This window comes from Diceros bicornis, chromosome 22, assembly GCF_020826845.1.
Source record: "Diceros bicornis minor isolate mBicDic1 chromosome 22, mDicBic1.mat.cur, whole genome shotgun sequence".
NCBI classification, from domain to species: Eukaryota; Metazoa; Chordata; class Mammalia; order Perissodactyla; family Rhinocerotidae; genus Diceros; species Diceros bicornis.
The window spans coordinates 17,919,726-17,945,571 of NC_080761.1; the positions used below are offsets into that span (position 1 = coordinate 17,919,726).

Below are 25,846 nucleotides of genomic sequence, written 5' to 3' on the forward strand. Positions count from 1 at the left end.
AGTTCTCTTGGTTGCAGATCAGATAAAGCATTATTTGGTTAAAAAGTATGATAAAGCAATCTACAGATTCAATGCAATCCCAATCAGAATCCCAATGACATTCTTCACAGAAATAGAAAAAAGAATACTAAAATTTATATGGGGCAACAAAAGACCCCGAATAGCTAAAGAAATCCTAAAGAAAAAGAACAAAGCAGGAGGCATCACAATTCCTGACTTCAAAACATACTACAAAGCAATAGTAATCAAAACAGCATGGTACTGGTACAAAAACAGACACACAGATCAATGGAACAGAATTGAAAGCCCAGGAATAAAACCACACATATACGGACAGCTAATTTTCGACAAAGGTGCTAAGGACATACAATGGAGAAAGGAAAGTCTCTTCAATAAATGGTGTTGGGAAAACTGGACATCCACATGCAAAAGAATGAAAGTGGACCATGTGCTATCGCCATACACAAAAATTAACTCAAAATGGATCAAAGACCTGAAGGTGAGACCTGAAACTATAAAACTCATAGAAGAAAATATAGGCAACACACTATTTGACATTGGGTTTAAAGGAATCTTTTCGGATGACATGCCTACCCAGACTAGGGAAACTAAAGAAAAAATAAACAAGTGGGACTTTATCAGACTAAAGAGCTTTTATAAGACAAATGAAATCAGAATCAAGATGAACAAACAACCAACCAGCTGGGAGAGAATATTTGCAAAACATACATCTGACAAGGGGTTGATCTCCATAATATATAAAGAACTCACACAATTGAACAACAAAAAAACAAACAACCCGATCAAAAAATGGGCAGAGGAAATGAACAGACACTTCTCCAAGGAAGATATACAGATGGCCAATAGGCACATGAAAAGATGCTCAACATCACTAATCATCAGGGAAATGCAAATCAAAACAACACTAAGATACCACCTCACGCCCGTTAGAATGGCTATAATCACCAAGACAAAAAACAACAAATGTTGGAGAGGATGTGGAGAAACAGGAACCCTCATACACAGCTGGTGGGAATGCAAATTGGTGCAGCCTCTATGGAAAACGGTATGGAGATTCCTCAAAGAATTAAAAATAGAGATGCCCTATGATCCAGCCATCCCACTACTGGGAATCTATCCAACGCACCTGAAATCAACAATCCAAAGAGGCTTATGCACCCCTATGTTCATTGCAGCATTATTCACCATAGCCAAGAAGTGGAAGCAACCTAAGTGTCCCTCGACTGACGATTGGATTAAGAAAATGTGGTATATATATACAATGGAATACTACTCAGCCATAAAAAAAGACAAAATCGTCCCATTTGCAACAACATGGATGGGCCTGGAGCGTATTATGTTAAGTGAAATAAGCCAGAAAGAGAAAGACAAACACTGTATGATCTCACTCATATGTGGAATATAAACCAACACATGGACAGAGAAAACTGGACTGTGGTTACCCGGGAAGTGGGGGTGGGGGGTGGGGGGTGGGCACAAGGGGTGAAGGGAGTCATATATAGGGTGAAGGACAAACAAAAATGTACAACCCAAAATCTCACAATGTTAGAAACCATTAAAATATCAATAAAAATGTAAAAAAAAAAAAAAAAAAGTATGATAAAAAATTAATGGGAGAGGGATGATAAAACAAATGACAGGATCTGAAGGGAAAGCAACATGCAGACTAAAGACAATAAAGTAGGAAATATTTTCACGATAAATACATCGTATATGTTAAGAATACTTGGAACCGCCATCACAGCATCAGGAGTTATTGCACAGAATGTTCAAGCATAAAACAGTCGCTGAAAGTTGGTTGTGTAGGGAGACTTTCAATTTTTGTTTATATATTTCTGCATGATTTATATATATAGTTTTTACAAAGTCTATGTATTATTCTAGTGATAATCTAATTTTAAAAATGGTTCTAGGGCAGACCCTGTGGTGTAGTGGTTAAAAGTTCAGCATGCCCGCTTCAGCAGCCTGGGTTCACAGGTTTGGATCCCAGGCACAGACCTACACCACTCGTTGGCCATGCTGTGGTGGCAACCCACATATAAAGTAGAGGAAGATTGGCACAGATGTTAGCTCAGGGCTAATCTCCCTCAGCCAAAAAAAAAAAAAAAAATCTTCTATTGCTAACAATATTGGTGGCAATGGGATTGCTCTTCCTAGGATCTTTCAGTGTTAAAATGCATTCACTTCCAAAAAGTTAGTGACAAACGGAATCAGTGGGTTGTTTGCAAGCACCACTAGGATAAAAAAGGCTCTTAAACTTCTGGTTTTCAAAGACTAGCACATTGCTTTTTAATTCAGAAATCAGTAGATGATCGGTAGCTTTTAACTTATCCAAAAAAGGACAGCATAATTTCATACAATGAAGAAAATTTTATACCAAAATAATATATAATTTCCAAATAAGTCACTTAAAAAATTTTTTTTAAACTACAAAATATCCTTTAGTTTTAAAATAACCTACATCACATTACCATTATTATTTTCCTTTGCCTGGTGATCCTTGAACACTCTCACTAAACAGCATCTCTACAGACCAGATGGTCTCTGGGCAACCTTCCAACGTTATGGTTTCTCAGACAAACTGATAACAATTATTTCATATTCCAGGTAAGGTATCACATGTAATTCAGAGTTTTAGCACAATGAAAATTATAAAATTGAATACATCTGCTACATAAAATGAGGCTATTCGATGTCAACTCCAATGGCACCTAAATTCAAAGCAACGAATCAGAATTCAGCCTAATACAATCACTCCCATATCATGCTCTCTCCAGGAAGCTCTCCACAACATTCTTTCAAGTCAGCTGTAAAGGTTTCCAAAAGTAAATAACCAGCAGGCTCCTCTGAGAGCCTATCTTAAATTTCACTCTAATTCTCTTTCCTCCTCTCCTGGCTGTTTACCGAGTTTTTCAGATAAACTAGATTGCCCACTAAAGATAGAAAAATAAGGTTTCTATTGTATCCTGTCTGAGTGGATGAACAATTTTCATCTTTGAAGTGATGCCCAACCAGATTTCAATCATATATGCGCACATTTCTAAATCTGTCATAGGAATAAAAAAACAAACTATGGATCATTCAGGCTTTCCTCCTTCTCATTTGGCCTTCTATTACCTAAGGCTTGGTCATAATTGCAAGCACTATTGGATGAAAAAAGTGAAACTTGGTTAATGTAGTGATCAAACAATAACTCAGTAAAAACTTAAGAACCAAGTATAAGTTGGACTACTTCTATGACTCCAGTCTCAGCAAAAAAGCTATCCTCTCACTGATGGGCTGGCCTCATCCTTTCCTTATTTGCTATTATTCACCTTTTTCTACCTTTCCCTACCATTCCTTTCTATCACAATATCATCCTTTGTTTTCTCTTTTCTTTCATAGCACGTGACACCAGGTGTAATTATCTTCAGTCTACGCCTCCCTTAACTGGCATGTGTGCTCTACCAGAGCCAGATTCAAGCATCATACACATTTGTGCTTAACCTGGTCTACCACTCCTGGCAGCTCTGGCATGGAACATGCATGTTTTGCTCATAGATGTATTCTAGATCTTAATGCCAGGCACATACTGAATTACATCAAAACTATGACGCTAAAGATGGCAACTATGACTGTCAGATGTATTACAATTTCAGAGATGTGAAAAAAAATGTCTATTTCAAAATAAAGAAATGATGGTAACAAGCAAGACAATAATTATTTCTTGAATAAATCAATCAACACTTAGAGTTAAGACTAAAGTTGTTGGCACTATAGCTTACTCACCACAGACACCTGAATAGATAACTCTCCATTCTTTCCAATAACCAAAGGGAGAGTTCTTTCTCTCCATTCATTCATTACACAAATATCTGATTGCCTGCTATATGCCAAACATTGCTCTTGGGGCTGGGGCTACTGAAGCATAGTCACTTTCAAGACAGTTTACAGTCTAGTGTTTGTTTTTTTAAAAATTGTGATCTATGGGCCATTTGCAATTGAATCACCCAAATTCTTTTGAGGGCTTCGAAATCTGCATTTTTAATCAGGATTTTGTATGACTCCTATGCACATTAAAGCTGAAAAAATAATCTTGAAAGTATAGCTCAAATCCCTCTTCTCTGTAAAATCTTCCTAAATCATCCTGTTCAAAGTCTTGTCACCCTTCTCCATACTCAAAGCCCTTATACTTATACTTCATAGCATTTGTAGTTAACCACATCTGGTTAAAGCTCTTAAAACAGAAAGACAGGGGGCTGCCCCATGGCCTAGTGGTTAAGTTTGGCATGCTCTGCTTTAGCGGCTGGGGTTTGCAGGTTCAGATCCCAGCCATGGACCTACACCACTTGTCAGCCACGCTGTGGTGGCGGCCCACATACAAAATAGAGGAAGACTGGCACAGATGTTAGCCCAGGGCTAATCTTCCTCACACACACACACACACACACACACACACAAACCCAAAAAATACCAGAAAGATGATGCAGAGTGATGGTTGGCTCTGGCATTACACTGCCTTGAGTTCAGCTTCAGATCTATCACTTACAACCTGTGCAAATTTCTCAGCCTCACTTTCCACACCCGAAATACGGCCATAATGCCCACCTTATAGTGCTGCTTTGAGGATAAAATGAGATAACCAAGGAAAGCACTCAGCTCGGTTCTGGCATAGAGTAAGCATTCAATGAACACTGAGACTGCTGTTTTTATCTTTCATCATTTTATTCTTTATTTTACCTTTTTGCACTCTTATGCGCTATTTCCACACTCAACTGGGGCCAACGACAAGAAGATTCTTTTGTCTCATACTCAGTATGTCGCAGTCAGATGCGCTATGATCTTGACTGGTGAGAATGACACTACCAGGCTCTGCAGACTCATTGTTTTTCTGGATATGCAAAGAACATAAAACTTTACTTCACCTTAGTTACACATATGGTTGCTCAATAAGATTCAGGATCATCACGAATAGAGAAAAGATGGTGAGAAACAAGCCCATCTTCTAAACACAAAATGTCTTTCTTTTTGGGTTGTATGTTCTATTCCAGGTATCACAGTTTATCTCACTATGAATATGTTGCTTTGAGCTTTTGACACATCAACTGACTTGTTGACGTCAGGATGAATAAATCTTATCTGCTAACGAAATGACATGCTTTTCAATCTGTCATTCATATTTCTCTTATTTACTTTTCTTGCCTACTGATGGAAAAAGGTATTACAATTAAAATTATTTAAAAAGAGAGAGGGAAAAGAATGCTGGAATCAGTACAAATACTAGGTACTAGTGTTAACAGGAACAATTATGCTCTTCTAAACAATTGACAGAAAAATGTCCTAGAAGTAAAAAATTATAGGTCAAGACAATGTGGGCATAGGCAAGATTGATTCAAAACTCAGCCCAAGAACATCTGGCATAAAAATAAGCTTGAATTTTAACTGGGTTTCAATATACAGCTTAGGAATATATCTGAGAATCTTCCCATACAAAAATAGTGATATTTGATGAAGCCATATAAGAAGTCATTTTGCAGAATGTACTGAAATATTTTTTGATTAAAGTGACTAAGTAGCAGACCATGGTATGAAACTATAATGGACCATGAAAAAAAAGTCAGCTTCTCTTATTCCTAGCAAGGAAAATTATATTTGATAGTATTTGGGGTGTTACCATAGACACTATCAAGAACAAAAATTTCCTGGCAATGAATAAAATCCACAAACCCTCAAGAGACTAAATTTAAATACTAAATTTTACATACTTCTTGTAAACCCACTAATATATTAGTACATTTTCTAAGCAATCTTATGGGGTAACTGTATAAAAGTTAATTTGCTATGAACACCCTATTTAAATTAAAGGACATGGCAATAGATGAGCAATTTGTAATGTAAATAAATCCATATTCTTTATTCTCTCTTTTTAAAAATGTAAATTGTCTCAGTCATTTATAGCAATCATGATCTCAGTGAAAAGCATTTTCTAAGGATCAATTAATAAACCGCTAGGAGAGCTCATGCACCAAAGCACAGACAGTAATTGCGGGAGAAAATTGCTACAGGTCTTGTTGCAAGACCTGTAGGCCCAGGGATCTTATTCCACTGGGTATTTGTGCTTCTTCTAATTCTCTGGATCCCATGGGAAAAATAAAGGGTATTTATTTCAATAAATGGTACACAATCCACTCAAGAGCTCAGCTAAGAAACTAGAACTCAGCCTTGAGGTTTTCCTTTCCCCCAGAACACATCATCTAATTCATTCCCTGTTTGCTCTACCTACAAAATGCACATCAGATATAACCCCTTCTCTCTATTCCCATTACCATCACCTTGACCAGGCTGCCCTAATCTCTCCTGAACTACGGTAACAGCTGCCAAATGGTTTACCCGCCTTGCTCCCACACCAGCACTTCTCCAAGGAGAAGCTGAAATGCTCTTTAAAAAAATTAATCAAATCATGTCTCTCTCCTTAAAAGACTCCCTAGTTCTCAATCATGCTTACTTACCATGATGCCCTCTGTGACCTGGACTTTTCCAACCCCTCAACTCACACCAGCCACACATATCTTCCTATTTCTCAAACCCAGTAACCTTGTTCCAACTACATGGTCTCCCCAACCTGCTCCTCCCTCTCCCTGGGAGGCTCAGTCCAGTTCTCTACAAGGCAGGCTCCTTCTCATAGGTCAGGTCTCAGCAAAAATGTCATCTCCTCCAAGAGGTCCTTCCTTTACTTCTCTATATAAAACAGTTCCTACATCAAATTTCTTTCCATTACTCTACTCTGTTTATGTTGTTCTTAGTACTTATCATTTGTTTTTTTATAGATTGCCTTGCCAAATAGGATGAAAGTTCCATGTCTGTCAATCCACCCTTCAATTCACAATGCCTAGCAGAGGAACTGACAATTAGTAGACCATTAATACAAGTCTGTTGGATGAAAAAATGATTCCATCTAAGGTCTATGTTAGCAACACCCATATTCTCTTTATACACCTTTCAGAGATGAGAAAAATGAGATGAGATTCGAAGTTTCCTTGCAAAATGCCTTCAGAAGAACACTTATTTATTTTATTTATTTTTTCTGGGCTTACACTGGGAGAAGCTTCCTACCTTGTATTATCTGAGTGGTATCATTGTTTATCGAATTCTCAGGCAGAGTGTCCTCTGAGACGAGATTCTTGTCAATGTGGTGGAGAGGATGGCATATCACAGATAATGATATAATTGCTCTGAAATTAGTCAAATCCCAGAAGATACTGTAAAGGCCTTCCCTACTCTCAAGCTTTAAGTGTTACTGCTTAGGTCAAATCACAAATTGGATATACATAACATGAGACATTTCTAACATATGACACTTGAAAATGATACTTGATCTCTTCTTGAGAAACAATCTTTATTATTACAGTAATAAGAGTAAAATACGTTCAGTGAATAATCCATCTTTAAAAATACAGCTAAGCAAAAGAGGCAGGTTAACAATCACCTAATAACTTCTCTCTCCTCAGTTCACTCTCTGGGCAACTCAACTATCCATCAAGCTTCTTAGTTTCCTCATCTCAGGAAGGGGATGGAAAATCTCAAGATAATATAAGGTGAATGATGCTGTTGACCAGGGCTTTTCCAGGAATAAAGGACACCTTTGGAAGCTGCATGGTTTTAAACAATTAACCACTAGTTAAGGCACAAAACTGAGTCCAGTGAAAGTTGGCTTCTACATAATTTGAACTTGAAAAGTGCTAGAGGACACAGTGTATTGTCTGTGTGTATGCAGACATAACAAAGCTATTTTCATGCACAGTCCTGGCAGAAGGCCCGTGGTAACTGCTCTGTGGGTCTGGTTACAATTATTTCACTATAGGGAATAATGCAGGACAGTACATCCCTTCCCTGTCCGCTCGGCCTCCAGTGGAAATGTGTGCTGTTTTTACCTCACAAACCTTCTTTTCAGCTCTCCTCCCTGATTACATTTTAATTCTTCTCACCCTCCTCGTGCTGTACATCCCAACCATTCATGCCAGGAATCTCAGCAAAATTCTAAGCCCAAACTACACCATTACAAGACACAAGAAACTTGACAAGTGTGTGAACGGAAGGGTCTGTGAGATAGCTCCTTCTTTACCCTTGTAATTATACAGAATCTGGGCACATATGCCTGTATTCTCACTATTTGTGCATGTGCTTTCTAAGCTCTAATTGAAATAAACAAAACTCTCCTAAAAGGAAAGAGTTGCTATGACCTCTGCTATTTTACCTCCATAACCAAATGCACTTGTGCCCCCGCCCACCGCAACATTTCATACAGCTGAATGTAGCCCTTGGTAGATGTTATAATGGAACATTTTATACTGAAATGTGTTCTTAATTAAAACAAAACAAAGAAGATAAGAATAGTTTACAAAATATCAAGACTAAGATGCTGACCCCAATATTTAGAATTCTTTATGTCTATCAAATCCTTCTTATGTGGCCCTTCCTTCAAGATGGTCAGTTCTAGAACTTTAAAGCCTCTCAATTAAGTTACTTTAACTCAGCTTGCAAAAAACTCAAGACTGTCCTGTCCTAGGTATTCACTTCTCACAATAACTGTATCCCAAATATTTTGGATATTTCCCCTGCATTGGGAATATACATAGGTAAAACAGAGATTATAATAAAAGGTGAAGTAAGACATAAAGTGGTTGATCAATGAGAAATGTATAAAATTTACATACATGGACTTTTTAGATTTATAAGAAATGCAGATGGTAAGTTTAATTTCCTGAAGGAAGAATTTTCAGGATGGTTTTTTGAAATCAACAGCATATGGTGTGAATCATCCTGTGGCTCAACATGTCTTTAATTCTTCACACGCTGACCTTTCCATGTCCCACAGTATCCCTTCCACGAAAGATCAAAGGTAGGGGGACTTCTCTCAGAAGCTAAGGGAGGGAATAACACCACGTCCTTATTTCACCCAGGTTAAGCCCAGTCCTGAGGAATGAGAAGTAAACTGGGTAAGAGATGAGTTGAGACAGCAGGGGAGAAGCCACTAATCAATATCAACTGGAGGAACTGAAAGATAAAAATAATTAATATATAAAATCGAGCAATTCTGTTAACCTCATTTCCCTTGTACAAAAAATAAGAAGTTTGGACTAGATGGATCAATTTAATGTTTGTTTAGAATTGACCTTGTTCAAAACATTGTGTTTAGGTGTCATGGAAGATATAAAAGTGCCATTGCACACATGTTCCAATTTGGATTATCAAGGCTGACCATTTCTATTTTCATCCAAGTCCTGCACCCGCCACAACCTTTCTCCCAAAACTATTTCTTTGAGTTTTTAAAAATAATTTGTGTATACATGTTAGTGTACATTTGCCTCCTTAAGGAGAATATAAAATCCTTTGAAGGCAAGTGACATCATCTACAAATATTTGAATTATGCCCTGCCTAATCACTTAGCTCCTAGCATGATGTTTTAAAAAATTTTTTTTAGTGTGCAACAGATATTTGTTATATACACAAATAAAGACTGTAAGGGACAATACCTAGTCTCAAGAAGTTTAAGCCTTATTTGGAAGATAATACACACAAAAATATCCATAGTATGATAATAAATTGTCTAACTTCCCTAGAACTATACTGTCTCTCTATATATTCTATAATCTATGTTCTACACAAGCCTATATGGTATATTCTAGAAACCAGTGGTAATAGGACAATTGAAATAGGAGAGAAGAGATAGGTTATAGGAAGAAAGCAGAGGAGCCTACCTAGAAATGTGTACACGTCTGCAATATATATAGCACACCAGAGGCAGCTAATGTTTACTACATACCAGGTGTATTTCTAGTACAGAAAAACAGCTGCCACCCCAATTTGTTTATTTCTAAATTTAGATCTAGATGTATTAGGTGATCTCCAAGGAAGGCATCCCTGTGTCTCCTGAGATATGATATTTGAGGAAAAGCTTTCTGGGTCACTTAAAACAAGGATTTGTGGAAGCTTCTTTATGTCAATACCCTCCTTCTAACTCCTAAATAATTTCAGAGTTTCGACCCAACTCAGTCCCTTTTATTTACCATTCACCATGCAACATCTCTTGATTGCTGAACATAGACTGTTCAATTTTCCAATGAGAGACCATTTGCAATTCACGGCAAAAAGGTTTCTTTGGTGAACTTAAATTTTGAATTTCCTGAGCTAACACTGATAATTTAACATACAAAATAATGCACTAAAACAGCTTCTCTTTGCTAATATTTCAGACTCAGGTCAGGAAAACTTTCAGTAAAACACAGTTTATGATTCTGAACATATATTTTTATGAATGTCAGTTATTTCAACTTTATCTTATAAACCATTTTATATGAAACATCATTTTTTTCTTTCCACGGGTCCGGTAATACACACTAGCATGAGATGCAAAGCGCCTTACAAACATGACTTGGTGTTCTCCTCGGCTGCTCACCTAAGACTATTAGTCATGTTTCACTACTTTCTTCATTTAAGAAACTCACTCCCGGGGCACTCATTTTATTTGAACTTTTTGAGTTATGCTACATAAAAAGACATCATTTTACCTAGCCGTGGCCCAAATGGTAATTAGCCCACTTGTAATCACTGATTACCTATTCCCTATTCACTCAGCTGGAAAACCAGAAAATTATCCCCAAATCCACAAAACCCAAATAATTGAAACATTATAAACCTCTGAACCAATACATACATGATGAGGGTACCCCAACACAAAAAGAGTTTTCTCCCTTCTCTTTGAAGATGATAGCATTTTCTTTTATTCTGAACTTGCTCATGATTCTTAGAAGAATAAAGGATTGAGAGCTTTCTGCACCCAGGAAACATCTTTGGGAGCAGGGGGAAGTCGCCTACTTGACTAGAGAGGCAAAGTTCACGACTAGACTGTCAGGGGCGGCGGTAGGGCTTAAAGAGGCTCAAACCCAGGAAAAAAAGGAGAGGAGACAGGTTTTTAGCAGAACTGAGAATCCTTCCAGTCTTGGGCGTGTACACTTTCACCCGAGGATCTGGGGGTGTGTTATAGTGGAATCTGTCGCAACACATGTTGTTCCACACCCACCCACAGGAAGAGGACGGCCTGGGAGTCCTGTGAGCTGTCACAGCAGCGCTAACTCATGACCAGGCTTGTTGAGCTCGGATAAGAGATCTGGACACTTGCAGCTTATCTGTTTCTATGTTTTGTGTTTGTTTTCTTTTCTCTTAGTTTCCCAAGAAGGTTTTTTTGGGAAAGCTCTTGCTCCCTTTTGGGAAGCAAAAAGAATCAGAATGGCAGAGGCCAAGGGCTGAAGCAGCTCCAGAGTAGCACCCACAGTCCTATTGATCCAGCAAATCGGCTGATGCAGGCAAGGAGCTGGGGACGCAGAGAAAGCAGGCTGCAGGGAGCCTAGGATGGGGAGTTTCCCCAAGTAAACACTGTAATCCAGCGACATTAAGAGAAATGATGCATTTCTCTCTGTAGGACAGGGATAGCTGGGACATGCAGGTAAACAGGGACAGGCAGCCCCAGCTCGCAGCCTCAACCAGTTACTCGTCTGACCGAGCAGGGGGTACACACCTGAAGCGCTGGCAGTGTCCTGGGCCATCATTCTGCCGAGCTGTGGCTTCCTCTCCTCTCCTTACAAGGGAGTACCTTGTAGATCAGGCTCTTCACCTTGTGAGAGTAAAGGCTGAACCTTGCAGGACCAAGGTTCAAGTGTTGTTGAGAAGTTCTGTGTAAGAGACGGCCAGGGCTGGGGGCAGGGGGCACGGAGGAGGAACGTGTGCAAGGGTCAGGCTTAGCTGTTGAACAACTGCATCCTCGGTGCACTAATATCTGAGCACCTCGCTACAGTTTCTTAGTTCTAGATACTTTTTACTCATGTAGGAGGCCCACTGCTTATGGCTCCTAGTTTAACATCTGTGTCTGACCCACTCTTTTAATACTCAGACCTCTTTCTCCTAACTTCCAGCTTCACTTACAGGCAAAGATTGGCCTGTAGGACAAACTCATGGAGTTACAAGGAAAGGCTTCTTCTTTCTCATTTTATCATATTGTTTACCATCTACTTTGGCCCCATGATGAAACTCTACTACTTAAAATCTTAAAATATAGTGGATTTTCCAAGTAAGGTGTATCTTGTGACCTTCCTTTCAACCATCACAGTTTCGGCAAAAATCAATCATAAAAAATGCTCACAACGCAAAGGAAAAGAAAACAGAAGCAGCCTTTCAGTGTTCTCCTCTGCCCCAAAGCAACCCTATCCAACAGAGTGGGCTGTTTGAGGCATAAAAGTAAGGATTTTTCATTTGAGCTTAAATAGTGGTTAAAAGAATTGTTGAAAATATCAGTGTTCTAGTAATATCTCAAGGAACCGAGCATCACGTGGGCCTACAGCCTCAGTCATGGCACTTGCTTGCCAAGTGTGAGATTCTATTCTTTTTAGGCAGAATGGGAGGTACAGGAAGAATTCCTGTTTTTTTTTTCCTTTCAGTATTTTGTGGACAAGAAAATATTTCAGAGAAACAATCTAGAGTTTCAGAATGAAGACAATATATTTTTCAAAAATGCAATTTACAGTCACCAAATTAAAAACACAGATACTTAATCAAGATTTCTGCTGTCATAACTGTCCAATGAGAAGTTGTAAAGTGAGAATTTAATAGGATAAGTGCCAGTTCCTTGCTAAATCCAATTTTTAACACCTTAAAAGATACAATCTGTTGAAATGATTTAATATTTAACCTTGTTAAAACGAAAGAAATACAAACATTTATGGGAACTTGGATATCTTTCAACGTCAATGCTTAGGCAGGAGGCTACCAAAAGATATGGCACCTGCTGTGGTCTGATTGTTTCTGTCCCAACAAAATTCATATGTTGAAACCTAATGCCCAGTGTGATGGTATCAGGAGGTAGGGCCTGTGGGAGGTGATTAGGTCATGAGGGTGGAGCCCCATAAATGGGATTAGTGCCCCTATAAGAGACCCCAGAGAGCTCCCTTGCCCCTTCCTTCTGCCATGTGAGCTGTCTAGGAAGTGGGCCTCGGCCAGACACTGAATCTACCAGCACCTTGATCTTGGACTTCCCAGCCCCCAGAACCGTGAGAAATAGGTGTTTGTTGTTTATAAGCTACTCAGTTTAAGGTATTTTGTTATAGCAGCCCAAACGCACTGAGACAGCCCATATCCAGAGCCTTGTTCTTCTGCTTGTCTCAGTCCGAGGCTTTACATGGCTCAGTAGTTTGCTGTATCCACACTACATTAAGGCCCAACAACCTTAACGCAAGCTCTGCCTGAAAGAGGGGTAGCTGCAAATGGTGGGAAGCACCTGTGCACTGAGAGTGAGGTGCCACCGTTCTTACGGAAATACCTGAGTCTCGGCACGATTCTTGCATTCTTTTCCTGTCACTTGCTATTGCTCTGCATGAGGGCACAACTAGATGAAAGAATCCTTCCATTGCTCCCCAGGGCAGGGGTACAAGGCTATTTTTGGAAAGACACTTACATCATCACTTCAGTTCCTTTTTGTCACGATCCTCTTGTAGGATGGCCTCAGAGTGCCGAATCACAAGCCCTTTTCTAGAACCTTAGACCACACGTGTTTGGAATTCAAAATTGTTTCAGATATGGTGTCCCGAGCATATATTACACAAACCTCCAGTGGGGTTTGAGCCAGCACCTCATAATCAGATACATTAATATTTCTGCAGTGAAATGTATGAATTTTCACAATAAATATAGACTGTAAGTAGCCTCAAATCTGTTCAGGGCAAGCTTTGCCATCAAATGAGTTTGTGTGTCAAATTTGCAAAAGAACTTGCAGTTCTCTGGGCATTTGGGATTTTGAAACTGAGGGTAAGAGAGTATAGACCTGTATTAGGTTTTCAAAGAGTTAAGACAAATTATTTCAAAGAGTTAAGACAAATTTATGTTTGTTAAGACAACAAAATCTATTGGTGCTTAGAGGAAGAAGACATGGGATCTATTGCAAATAACCTAAGGGGGACTTTCAAAGGGATCTTTTAGACATAGAATTGGACTATGCTAAACAGGATTTAAGGTAAGTGAGTTGTTCTTGTTCCTGGGCTTCTGTCATATGACCTTGACATATTCTGTCCCACAGGGTGAGTCTGTGACAGTGCTGTTGTCATGGAATCTGAGTTGCCTCACTGTTCTTCAGGGAAAGGGCCCAAAAGTGGGCAGGCCTAATTGCTCTGAGACTCACAGGAACATTCCTAGACTAGAATAAAAACCTCAACAAGGCAAGAGTGTGGGAGCCAATTGGCATGCTTGCACTATGACTCCATAATAAAGTAATTACACAGTTTGATTTTTTAAGGATATAAAAACCCCAAAAAAAAAAAATGCCTTTTTATTTAATATAAGGAAAATTTCTTTTTAAAGCCCTAATCTTTGAGGTTTTAAAGGTGGGATTGGGAAGCTTATAATCTGGGTTGTTGTGTTAGGGATTATATACTAGGGAAAGGCTAAACCGTCCTTCAGATGAGGGGTGGTCACCAATGGAGAGACATATGGAGATAAAGGCTTACTTGGCTTCCAGGGCCAGTGCGATGATGCCTGCAGCCATGGGTGCTGAGGCCGATGTCCCAGTGTGGTTGTCCGTGCAACGCTGCCTCAGATCTGTAGTGATCTAGAAGACACAAGCGAAAATTTAGGGCTCTGGGGCCAATGTGGGTCACATGCAAAGAGAAAGAAATTTACTCATATAAGTGGAATGGAGGGGTGTCGAAACAGTTGTTTTAAATTCCTTGTTCCTACGCTCCTGTGACCATATCGCTTCCAGAAAATTGGCTGTGTAAATCAACTTTGAAAAGGGAAGGGTTTGGAAACTGGACTTCACTTCTGTTACAACCAGGGTCAGGACTAGGCTGAGTCTTTGGCTTGAAACATAAGGGTTGTGGAAGGGTCTCCTTAAATTTTACACCCTAGACACCTCCCTTGCCTCACCTAGCTCCAGCTCTAGTGAAAACTAATGCTCTTTCACCAGCCCGCCATTGTTAATAACCAGACACAGCGAACCAACAACCAGACACTCAGCCGGGCATTGAAGCATAAGGAATAAAAGCACACGGTCTGGTCTCTGCCCTCCCACAACTGTTACCTTGGGAGAGCTGCAGGTTTTAAGCAAAAGGCATGCTCTACCATACAAGGAACATTTGCTTACAGACTTGTTTTTAGAATTCACAGGAAAGCTGCCTGAATGAACAAGACTTCCTGAAAGATTTAACATGATACTAAAAACAAAGTTGAACCCAGTGCGCTTGATATGAAATTTCAGCACTAAGTGCATGCTTTTATATTATAGAAGGAGATTAGCCATGTGTTCATCTATTTCTTTTTTTTTAATCAAAAGGTGAGAACTAGATCATTTTTCCTCTTGATTGAATCCAGTTCACTTCAGCTGTGGCTGAATAACATTCCCATCAGCAAGGGCAGTATTTCTCAACCCGTTTCATGATGACGATCATTTCACTAACGGAAAAAAAAAACTAAATTCAGATTCTCCTTAACAAGAGAAATCAAACACTATGGGGTGATATTTTGCAAATCACTGTAACATCTAAGATTTTTAAAATCCTCCCTCCCTGACAAGCATCCATCTTTGCCCCCTTGGGGCTGATTGCACTCCCGTTGGGAATGCACAGGGCTTGTGAGATGAGCTGCTGCTCTCAATGCAGTTACCGGAAGACACTGGAAAGCTGTCTTTGGCATCAAGACAAGTGTATTACCCACATTTTACAGGTAAGAAAACAGAAGTGAAAGGTCATTAGAAAGGTATGGAAGGATAGAGGCAGCTGAAAACAAAGGCCTGTGGTTCTAAGATGCATCCTTCAACAGGAGTGTGAATATTAGTGGATTTGGAAAGAAATGTGCTCTTCACAGGAAGAAAGTGCTGCATAACTCCTTAGAAATGCGTGCTCCCTGAAGTCTCCTCAGTGTCACAGGAGAATGTCTGAGTGGGCTCTTATTCTGTTAGGGATCTAGATTAACATCCCGGCTGGCTTAGTTTCACACAAGGCCAACAGTTCTCACTGTCTTTTCTTTGTTCCTTTTGACACCTCTAATGCTACCAGATTATCCGTATCAGATAGGTACTGACACACAGTGGGAGAATGAACAAAAATATACAGAACCACACAGATATGGTGGTGGGAGAGAGAAGACAAGCCTTACACTCTGTTCCTCAATAACTGAATGGTGTGCAGCCCTGACAGCATGTTTGGCAAGCAGGGAAGGTGGTTTCTTGATTAACAGACTGGATTAACTAGCCATCTTCCAAACCTCCACACTAGATGCAAGATGTCTGGGTAAATACAGCCCAAACCACTTCTACGTTAAGAAACTTTCTGGATTTTCTTTTTTTTTTTTTTTGTGAGGAAGCTCGGCCCTGAACTAACATCTGCCAATGCTCCTCTTTTTGCTGAGGAAGATTGGCCCTGGGCTAACATCCATCTTCCTCTACTTTATATGGGCCGCTGCCACAGCATGGCTTGACAAGTCGTGAGTTGGTGCCTGCCCAGGATCCAAACCAGCCGCAGCGGAGTGCACGCACTTAACCACTTGCGCCACTGGGTGGCCCCATGGATTTTCAACTGTTGACTTTAAAAAGGTATTTCTTTTTTTTGTTGTTGTTGTGGTAAAAAACACATAACACAAATTTACCCTTTTAACAACTTTTTATTGTTAACTATATGCACTCTGGTGTACAATAAATCTTTAGAACATTTTTATCTTGCATGACTGAAACTCTACCCATCAAACAACTCCCCATCCCCCCCCCCCCCCCCCCCCCCCCCCGCTCCAGCCCCTAGTAACCACGATTGTTACTTCCTGCTTCTGTGAGTCTGATTACCCTAGGTACCTCATGTAAATGGAAATACACAGTATCTCTCTTTTTTTGTGACTGGCTTATTTCACTTAGAATAACATCCTCAAGGCTCATTTATGTTGTAGCATATGGTAAGATTGCCTTCATTTTAGGCTGCATAATATTCCACTGGATGTATATACCCCATTTTCTTTCTTCATTCATCCATCAATGGACATCTGGGTTGCTTTCACCTCTTGGTGATTGTGAATAATGCTGCAATGAACATGGATGTGCAAATATCTCTTCAAAATCCTGTTTTCAATTCTTTTGGATATATACCCAGAAGTGGGACTGCTGGATCGTTAAAAAGGTATTTCTACCTCATTTGAAATTATGAGTGAATCTGCAGCCTTATTTTCCAAAGGCCAGGTCTCTAAGTCAATGCATAAACACCCCAGAAGCAGCCTGTTTCTGGGTCTCCAGATGCGCAGTTGTTGAAGATGGTCTTGCCTGCATTCTTCTCATTTTACCTCACCCTCATGCTTACGTGCCTTTGCCAAGTTTTATTTTTTTTCAATGACTTGTGCCTGGATTCAAGATTTTTCATGATGTTTTCCCACTTGGCTCACTTTGCTTATTCTTCAGCTGCACCAGACACTTTCAGTGCACAGAAACAAATCCAGAAAAAACACTCCAAGTGTGTGCAGCATTTTTGAGTCTAATAAATAACCACCTCCAGCCAACCTCAAACATGAACAATAAAAATTTTATGATGCCAGGTTTGTAACAGGAATATGCCCCACCCATACACAGTCACCAGGTATATACATATATACTGTATGCTTAAATAAAAAGCTACTCAGGACTTCTATATACAAACACCAGTGGAGTGTTAAATGCTATTAATATAGGTAAGCTTGTGGAATTCCAAATCAGCATTGTGCTTTTATTGTTTTTTTCAATCCCTTTAACTAAATGAATCTTGAGTACTAGTGAGTAGGGGTGCAAAGGAAGCAGAGCAGGAAGGTGATGGAGAGAAAAGAAACAAAAACATCCTCACTCCTTCTCATGCTGCTTTAAGTGGAAATTCCAGCTGGGTCATTTCAAGGGGAAGTTACTGTCAGTGGTGGAGATATTTAGGTGTAAATTACCAGAAAGATCTAAGGTAGGGTTTTCATCATTAAGAGAAGCCACAGAGAATTTTTACCTCTATCTTTAGAAAGCAAAGGCAAAGACCAACAAGGAGCATGCAATCTTGAAAAAAAATGATGTTCCAAAAACTGGAACCACATGGGGTAACCCTATTAATCACAACACATGCATATGAGATCTTACAGTGCAACTTAAAGGAGAAGTTGCATTCAATAGTCAGCCCACATCATGGGGCAGGGTGTCCAGAGATTCTACATGTGAAAACAGAACAATAAAGCACTTTAAGTTTAGAATGTATTCTAAGGAATGTCTCAGAATTTGGTTTCAATCCCGACGGCACATCTTTCATGCTCCAAATTCCTTCAATTCACTACCCAAATCAGAAACAGAGTTTTTCTTCACGGAACTTCTCAGATTGCTCAAGAAAATACCATATCTGTCCATCAGAGTGAAGGAAAGAGGAGATGACACCAGGCCCTGAGCCAGATCAAAGCTGTCCTGATCAGCAAATTAGATTTTTGCCCTGCCTCAGGAGGAACAGCGGATGGATCTCTGGACTCCACAAAGTCCGGGACGCCATCCTTATTTGGTGAGAAGGGCTGGGTACTGTTCATGTCCAGTCAGGCTTCCTTTGAGAAGAAGCATCATTTTTCTCCTCCTAAGCTCTTATTTCCTAATATTTCACATTTCATTACTTGAACTGATTGGATCCTTTATTCCAGCCTGTTGATGGAATTCTCCAGGGACTCTCAGCTCAGACTGAATTTGGCCATAAGGAACAAGCCTTTATAGCAACCCCACAGTTAAAAGTTTCTGTCTCTCTGGTATCTTGTGATCTGTTTTATTTTGAAGGTGCCATATTGTCTCATATCTGTTAAAAGAGCAACTGAAGAGATATTTTTAAAACATAAAATGATTTCACTGTTCGTTAGGTTGAATTTGTTTCTGGTGTTGGTTTTGATTTGAATTAGAAATGTGCCCAAAAACCTGTTTCAGACACAGCTATGGGGGATAAGGGCAGAAACTAAATCTTAAATGTGTCAATGAATAAAAAAGGAGGAGCTGATTTATTAAGCACAGCAAAATAAAAAGAAACTGAGGGCCAATTAATGCTTTCTGTGTTTATGGAAGTCACAGTGACTGGTGTAAAATTCAATCACAACTGACAAGTCCACACAAATTCCACTCCCATGCTGCTACGAGAATCTGTACATGTGAAGCGCAAACGTGAGGTTTAAGAAGGACCCCATCTTATATCATTTTTGCATCTCCAGAATGTTTGGCTCAGTGTGCTGGGTACGGAGCAGAGGCACAGTGTTTATTTGCTAAGTTCAATTGCTAACATCAGGTTCCTTCACACTCACTTTGTTCTATTTTTTAAACTCTCCCACTTATTAGGAAAGACTTCAAGGTCACTTCTTGATCTACTCGTCACACAAAACTCATGTAAACTTATAAGCAACCTGTAAAAATTATGTGTGTATGTGTAGATCTACACTCCTGGGGCTAAAGTACAGCTGTTCCTCTCACAGCTCCTGTTGCTACCACAAGCCGACTGCTTCCAAAACTACCACCATGAGCAACTTGCGGCGAGTGAGCAATGTGCAATAGGTGTGTATGTGTGCGTGCTCATGTGTGTGTATAAATTACATTTAAACCTGCAGTGCAAGGAAGATACACTATTTATTAACTAAGGAAATGGAGGCTCAGAGAGTCTAACTTGCCCAAGGACAGGCAGCTACTAAGAGCTGGTAAGTGGTGAAGTACTGAATCGTGAAATGGCAGCAAAAGAAAAAGCTGTTACGGAGTGTAGTCATCCATGAGGACAAAGACCCCCACCAGCACAGAGGGCAGAATTGCCTGGAGAGCCAGCCCAAGTCAGCAAGCGGGTAACGCGATGCTCCTTCAGGCCACATCAAAATCAGAACTTTTCAGGAACAACCTTTCCTTTCCTCTTGTTAACATTCTCAAGAGAATATGTATAAACTTCCAAACACACTAAACATCTGGATTTGCTAGTCTTTCACTCACGAAAAATTATGACCTTTCCCAAATCAAAAGGAGAAACAGAGCAATGATAAGAGAGTCATCCCAGTGCGACTAGTGACTGTATGTGAATAATGAATTGGGTAGTGGGGGAGGGCATGGGGAGGGAGCAGGACGTTTTTGCAAAAAAGGAAATGTGTAGCTGCTCAGGAACAGTAAAAGCACTAAGAGAATTCCCCACATGGGACTGGTGGTTCAGGCAAACCCTGAGATACCCCAGGCAGCAAGTTTGTTTTGAACACAAATAAATAAAATGATATCAGGAGAGGGCTGAACGGAGCATATACTCTCTAAACCTTCGCTCACAAAACCCTTCCCAGGAGGAATACGTGTCCTCCATATTCCAATCACTAAGACAAATTACTAGAGGAAAAAAGGGCAAAGGCCGAACTAGTCACAACAGGAAGAGATAACTTAATGATGGGAGTGGTTGGGGAGAGAGAGGAGCTTTATCTCCAAAACACAACATGAGAGAAATTTCAGAAGGGAGTGAAGGGTTACAGATGGGATTTTTAAGGCTCTTTGACACCAGGAAAGGTTCTACTTACAGCTTTATCAGGCAGCAGGATTCCTGCTGGCAATTTTCGATGCACATATTGTCAAATACTCTTTGTCTTTCACCAACCTACCAGTAGAAGGAGTTTTTCAAGAAACAGAGCACCTTCCTGTCTTCCTTGGCTACATAAACAACTCGAGAAACTTCCATCCTTCCCAATGTCTGATAGTCATTTATGCCCAAATAGCTATTAAGCTCAGGCTCTGGGAAGGAACAAAACAAAGCCTTCAACCTCAAGTAGGTTCCAATCTAGAGTGAAAAACGGGGAGTTGATAAGAAAATGTATAACATCATGGTAAGTAGCTCTAAGGACACTAGAAAAATTGATTTTCATTTCCCTAATAATTAGTGGTGTTGAACATCTTTTCATGTGCCTGTTGGCCATATGTATATCTTCTTTGGAAAAACATCTATTTGGATCCTCTGCCCATTTTTTAATCAGATTGTTTTGTTGTTGTTGTTGAGTTGTATGAGTTCTTTATATATTTTGTATATTAACCCCTTATCACATATATGATTTAAAATATCTTCTCCCAGTTGGTAGGTTGTCTTTTCATTTTATTGATGGTTTCTTTTGCCATGTAGAAGCTTTTTTTTACGTGCCTATTGATGAATGAATGCATAAAGAAGATGTGGTATATATATATAATGGAATACTAAGCCATAAAAAAGACAAAATCTTGCCATTTGCAACAACGTGGATGGACCTTGAGAGTATTATGCTAAGGGAAACAATCAGATGGAGAAAGCCAAATATCATATGATTTCACTCATATGTGGAAGGTAAAACAACAACAACAAAACAAACACATGGATACAGAGAAGTGACTGGTGTTTACCAGAGGGGAAGGAGGTGGGGGGAAGGGCAAAACGAGTAAAGGGGCACATTTCCGTGGTGACGGAGGGCAACTAGACTTTTGATGAACACAATGTAGTCTATATAGATGTCAAAAGATAATGAAGTACACCTGAAATTTATATAATGTTATAAACCAATGTTATCTCAACAAAAAAAAAAAAAAAGAGAAAAAAAAGAAAATTGAAGAGGACAAAGAACAGAGCACAGCGGACGCAGTGTGGCTATTTTAGGGGAAGCAAGGAAGAACATCCTCTCCGAGGTGAAATTTGAGAACAGACGTAAATGAAGTGGTGTCTGGGGAAGAGTGTCCCTGACAGACGTCATGTCTCACAGGAGGGAGCCCTGGTTTAAGGTCACACAAAGGCATGACCCCGGGATCCCCGTGCTAACGCTGTGCCACAGGAACTAGCAGCTCAGACTGGCAAAGAGCTTTAGTTTTTTGCAAGAGGACTGATTGTCTGAGGGGGTCATGAGAAGGTCCTATGGCATGAAATTCAAAATAAGTGGGTCAAGTAGTGAAAACCAATGGACACCTATATATTCTATCGCTTTTTTTAATCACTGTGAAAAGAGCCCACGATAGGCAGGAAAAGTACCATTCTTTCCTACAGCCCCATACCGCACGTCCCTGGCTACCCTGAAGAGTAGTCAGGGCACGACAGCACACTCATCACAAGATGGCTCAGGGACTATCCTGACTTGGGCTGGAATCCAGGCTCTATCACTCACTGGCTGTGTTTCTCCTAACCTTTCAAGCTTTTGGTTTCTCATCTGTAAAGTGGGAACAACACCTGATCCTCCTGCACAGGGTTCTGAGGATACTGTGAGATATTGCATTCGATGTGCTTAGCCGAGTGCTGGGCAGATATCAGAAGGGCAAAAAACTTCATATTTATGACATGTTAATGTAACTATAAACGTATTACATGTCTGACACGGAATAAGATGTATACCATGGCTTTATTATAACGAGGCATTTCAACTGATTTCTACTTAGCTTACAGAGGAGCTTCTTACCATAGTGATCTCAATATTCTGGATGCTTCATTTGCTGTAAGAAGAGAAAAGGCTATCCCTGATCTGAACCTATTAAAGCATGAACGGAATACGAGGGTCCACAACTGTACTCATCGTAGTGGCAGGAAACCAAGAGATGGAGACCTGGCTATGTTTTGAAACCCAGGGCAAGGTTTCCTGCTTGCATACCAGGAAAAGGCATTCTGTTGAGGACAAGTAAAGTTTATTTAACAAAAATGCATTGCCAGAAGCAAAAAGGAGATCTTTCCTGTCTCCTGGATCCTCAGCATCTGCCCCAATTCAAATCACAAAGGTGCTCTATAATTGAGGAATGACAACTGTGTGCTTCTGGAAAAGCTGCCAGTGACAAAAGGAAATGAATGGCCGTGGGAAGGGGGGCCCCAGTACAAAGGGAGACACTGCCATTCCTGTAACACTCAATCACGGACGCCACTCACAGGATGCAGGCATCTCTGAAGGACCACAGGTGTCTCGTTCAAAGCCTGGTGAAGAAAAGGTCCCAGGAGCAATGTAGGATTATCTGTCATTCTGACATCTAGAAGGAAAAGGGGTCAGCTGGACCACAAAAGGCTGATGTTCCAGCTCCACTCATGTTTCAACTGTTAACATGTTCACCATCAAAGTGCCTTTCTTTATAGGGTGGGTGAACAGATCGCAGTATTCTATAGACTGGAAGAAATGAAGGTACAAGAAGAACCTCTGTTAACAACAGCTGGAAATACGACCAGCTTAACCTCCCAGGACGCAGAAGCTGCACTGACTTAGGGAACAGTGGTACTGGCCACTAACTGAACGGCTCCGTTGGGCCAGGCGCCATGTAAGGACCTTACACCCGGTATCTTATTATCTTCAAGAAAATCCATGAGGTTGGTGCGGTTTTACCTCCATTTTACAGATGAGGAAACCAAGACCCCGTGAGCGTGGCTTACCCACTGGGTGTCTGCCTGAAGCTACAGACTGTAACTTGAAACAGCTACCAAATTGCCTCTCCACTTGATGGTAATCTGGAGATTCAGGGAAAATAAGAGAATCTAAGAACTGGATAGAGAAAAATTACTAATAAATTTCTGCTATGAAAATAGGAGAAAGAGACTAAACAAAAGGTGGAAACAAGTAAAAGTTAAATATAATGTGAGTCAGTAGAAGTTTTGATACCAGAAGCAGCAACTGGGGCAAAGTAAAATATACAACCTGAATAAAGGGTATTAACATTAAGTCATGGGGTCTACTTTCCCTCTCAAGCCCTATCCCTGACCCCCGGATGGATCAGTCTGTCTGTCCTGGGAGACTCCTCAATGCCCACCCTGTCACGGGGGTCAAAGCAGCAACTAAACAATTACAGCAAATGGTCACCAAGGGTCCAGGACATCATGTCTAGGGAGTCAATCTCACTGTGGTGACTGTGAGGTCCCTCTGTCCACTTTGTGCTCTCCCATCTGGGATCCAGGCAACCCTTCCTTCTTCTCTGATATTTTGCCCACTGGATTAGAAGCTTCTCTTAGGGAAGGCATTTATGGAACTTAACAATACCCTTCCCCCAGCAAAAACCCGCACCCCACAGGAAACAAGACGACTAGATGGACATATTTACTTGGAAGCAATGGCAGGTTTGCCTTAAGATGACCTTCAGACTTGAGAGGCACAAGAAGAGAACTCTTACTCCACAGAGTTTTCATCAGGACTTGCATGATGCAGAACTGACCGATGCCACTCACTCCTGGTGGACATTGACTATGAGTTCTGAGAGACAAGGTCTTCATATTTGACAGCAAAAAGAACATTCCTAGATTATAACATTTCCACAATGAAGGTAAAATATAAGGCGCACCACTTTCCCATTAAGAAAGCCAAGAAACTTCAAAACTTGTCATCTCTGCATTTTCTCCTTTTCGATTTCACTTTGTACTGTGGAGTTATGTTCATTGATGGATGATGAAGGTAACTAAAGACAGAACCACGTACATATTTTTTACCCCAGTTGTTGTGGAGGAATTAGGGAAAGATCGGGGTAGATGGGATACGTATAGGGGAGGCAGTTTTTATTTAAATCAGTCTGCAAAATGTAACTAAAGAAGCTAATAAAAATAGCTGAGAAATCAAACATAAAAATCACGCAATAACCAGGAATCAAGAGGAATCACACGGATGTGGATAAAGAATTACACGAAGGAGGTGGTGTCCTGTTACCTGTGCTTCCAGCACCGTGAAAAGTCACGTGAGCATCAGCAGCAACACAAACTGCATGAATCTACACGATCTGAAAGCAGGGTCTGGGCTAAATGCTCAAGTGTCAGATATAGCAGCTTGGCTCCACTTTAGGAAGACAACTCCCGAGACAGTTTACAAAATCACGATCAGGAAAAGAGAAAGGTGCAAAGGTAAGTGAAATATAGGATCAGCAGCCCACGGCTAGGCACCCCAAAGTCAGACCTTTCTTGAGCACCAGTGGGTGAGGTAGTGTACAAAGCACTTTTTGTTTACTTCCTTGTAATCTTTGTAATAGCCCCATGAGCTATGTAACATTAAATGTCCCCATTTTATAGGTAAGGATGTTAATTTAATTTTTAAAAAATTCCTCCCCCCTCAAAGCCCCAGTAGATAGTTGCATGTCATAGTTGCACATCCTTCTAGTTGCTGTATGTGGGACATGGCCTCAGCATGGCCGGAGAAGCGGTGCGTCGGTGCGTGCCCAGGATCTGAACCCGGGCCGCCAGCAGCGGAGCGCGCGCACTTAACCTCTAAGCCATGGGGCCGGCCCCCTATAGGTAAGGATGTTGAAACAGAAAAATTAAGTAATGTGTCCAAAGTTACCCAGTCTGTAAACAGTTCAGCAGCAAACAAAACCCACACAGGCTGGTCCTGCAACCTGAACTCTTAACCATTGTGCTGCCGGCATGGACAGCAGGGCATGGTGGTAAGCAGATCACGGAGAACTCTGTGCTCCTCGTTCAGGCAAACTTTGTACTGCAGGATTAGAAAAGCACCTTTTGTATGGGGTTAGTTCACACTGCATTAGTTGAACCAACTTTGAAACCAAAGCATTGAAGCTAAGGTTCAAAGGCAGATGGAGACAGAGTGATAAGAGATCTGGCTGAGAGTCAGACCCAGATTTTTGTCTCTTCTCTGCCACTAACTCACCAGGTGAACGTGGACCATTCATTTGTCCTCAATAAAAATGAAGTTTAATCTTATCTAAGGCCACATTAAATGCTGGAACGTAAACATCCAGACAGGCTTTTTCAATGAATTGGTAAAAGAATTTGTAACATTTACAACTACTTGTGTTCAGAGTCAGCTAATCCATCTTTCTATTGCCATATATTACTTGTGCATATACATTTATGCTTCTTCCTTTGTATTTCA

At 40.4% G+C, this 25,846-nt stretch overlaps 1 protein-coding gene across 5 annotated transcripts in view; it reads right to left on the reverse strand.

The window, feature by feature from the left end:
- PCSK5 (proprotein convertase subtilisin/kexin type 5) overlaps nucleotides 1-25,846 on the reverse strand; it is a 448,916-nt gene that overhangs the window by 242,580 nt on the left and 180,490 nt on the right. For all 5 annotated transcript variants that reach the window (XM_058565628.1, XM_058565627.1, XM_058565629.1 and 2 more), the window contains exon 9: nucleotides 14,551-14,651. In XM_058565628.1, the coding sequence (XP_058421611.1) occupies nucleotides 14,551-14,651 (101 nt within the window). The remainder of the gene's footprint in view (nucleotides 1-14,550; nucleotides 14,652-25,846) is intronic.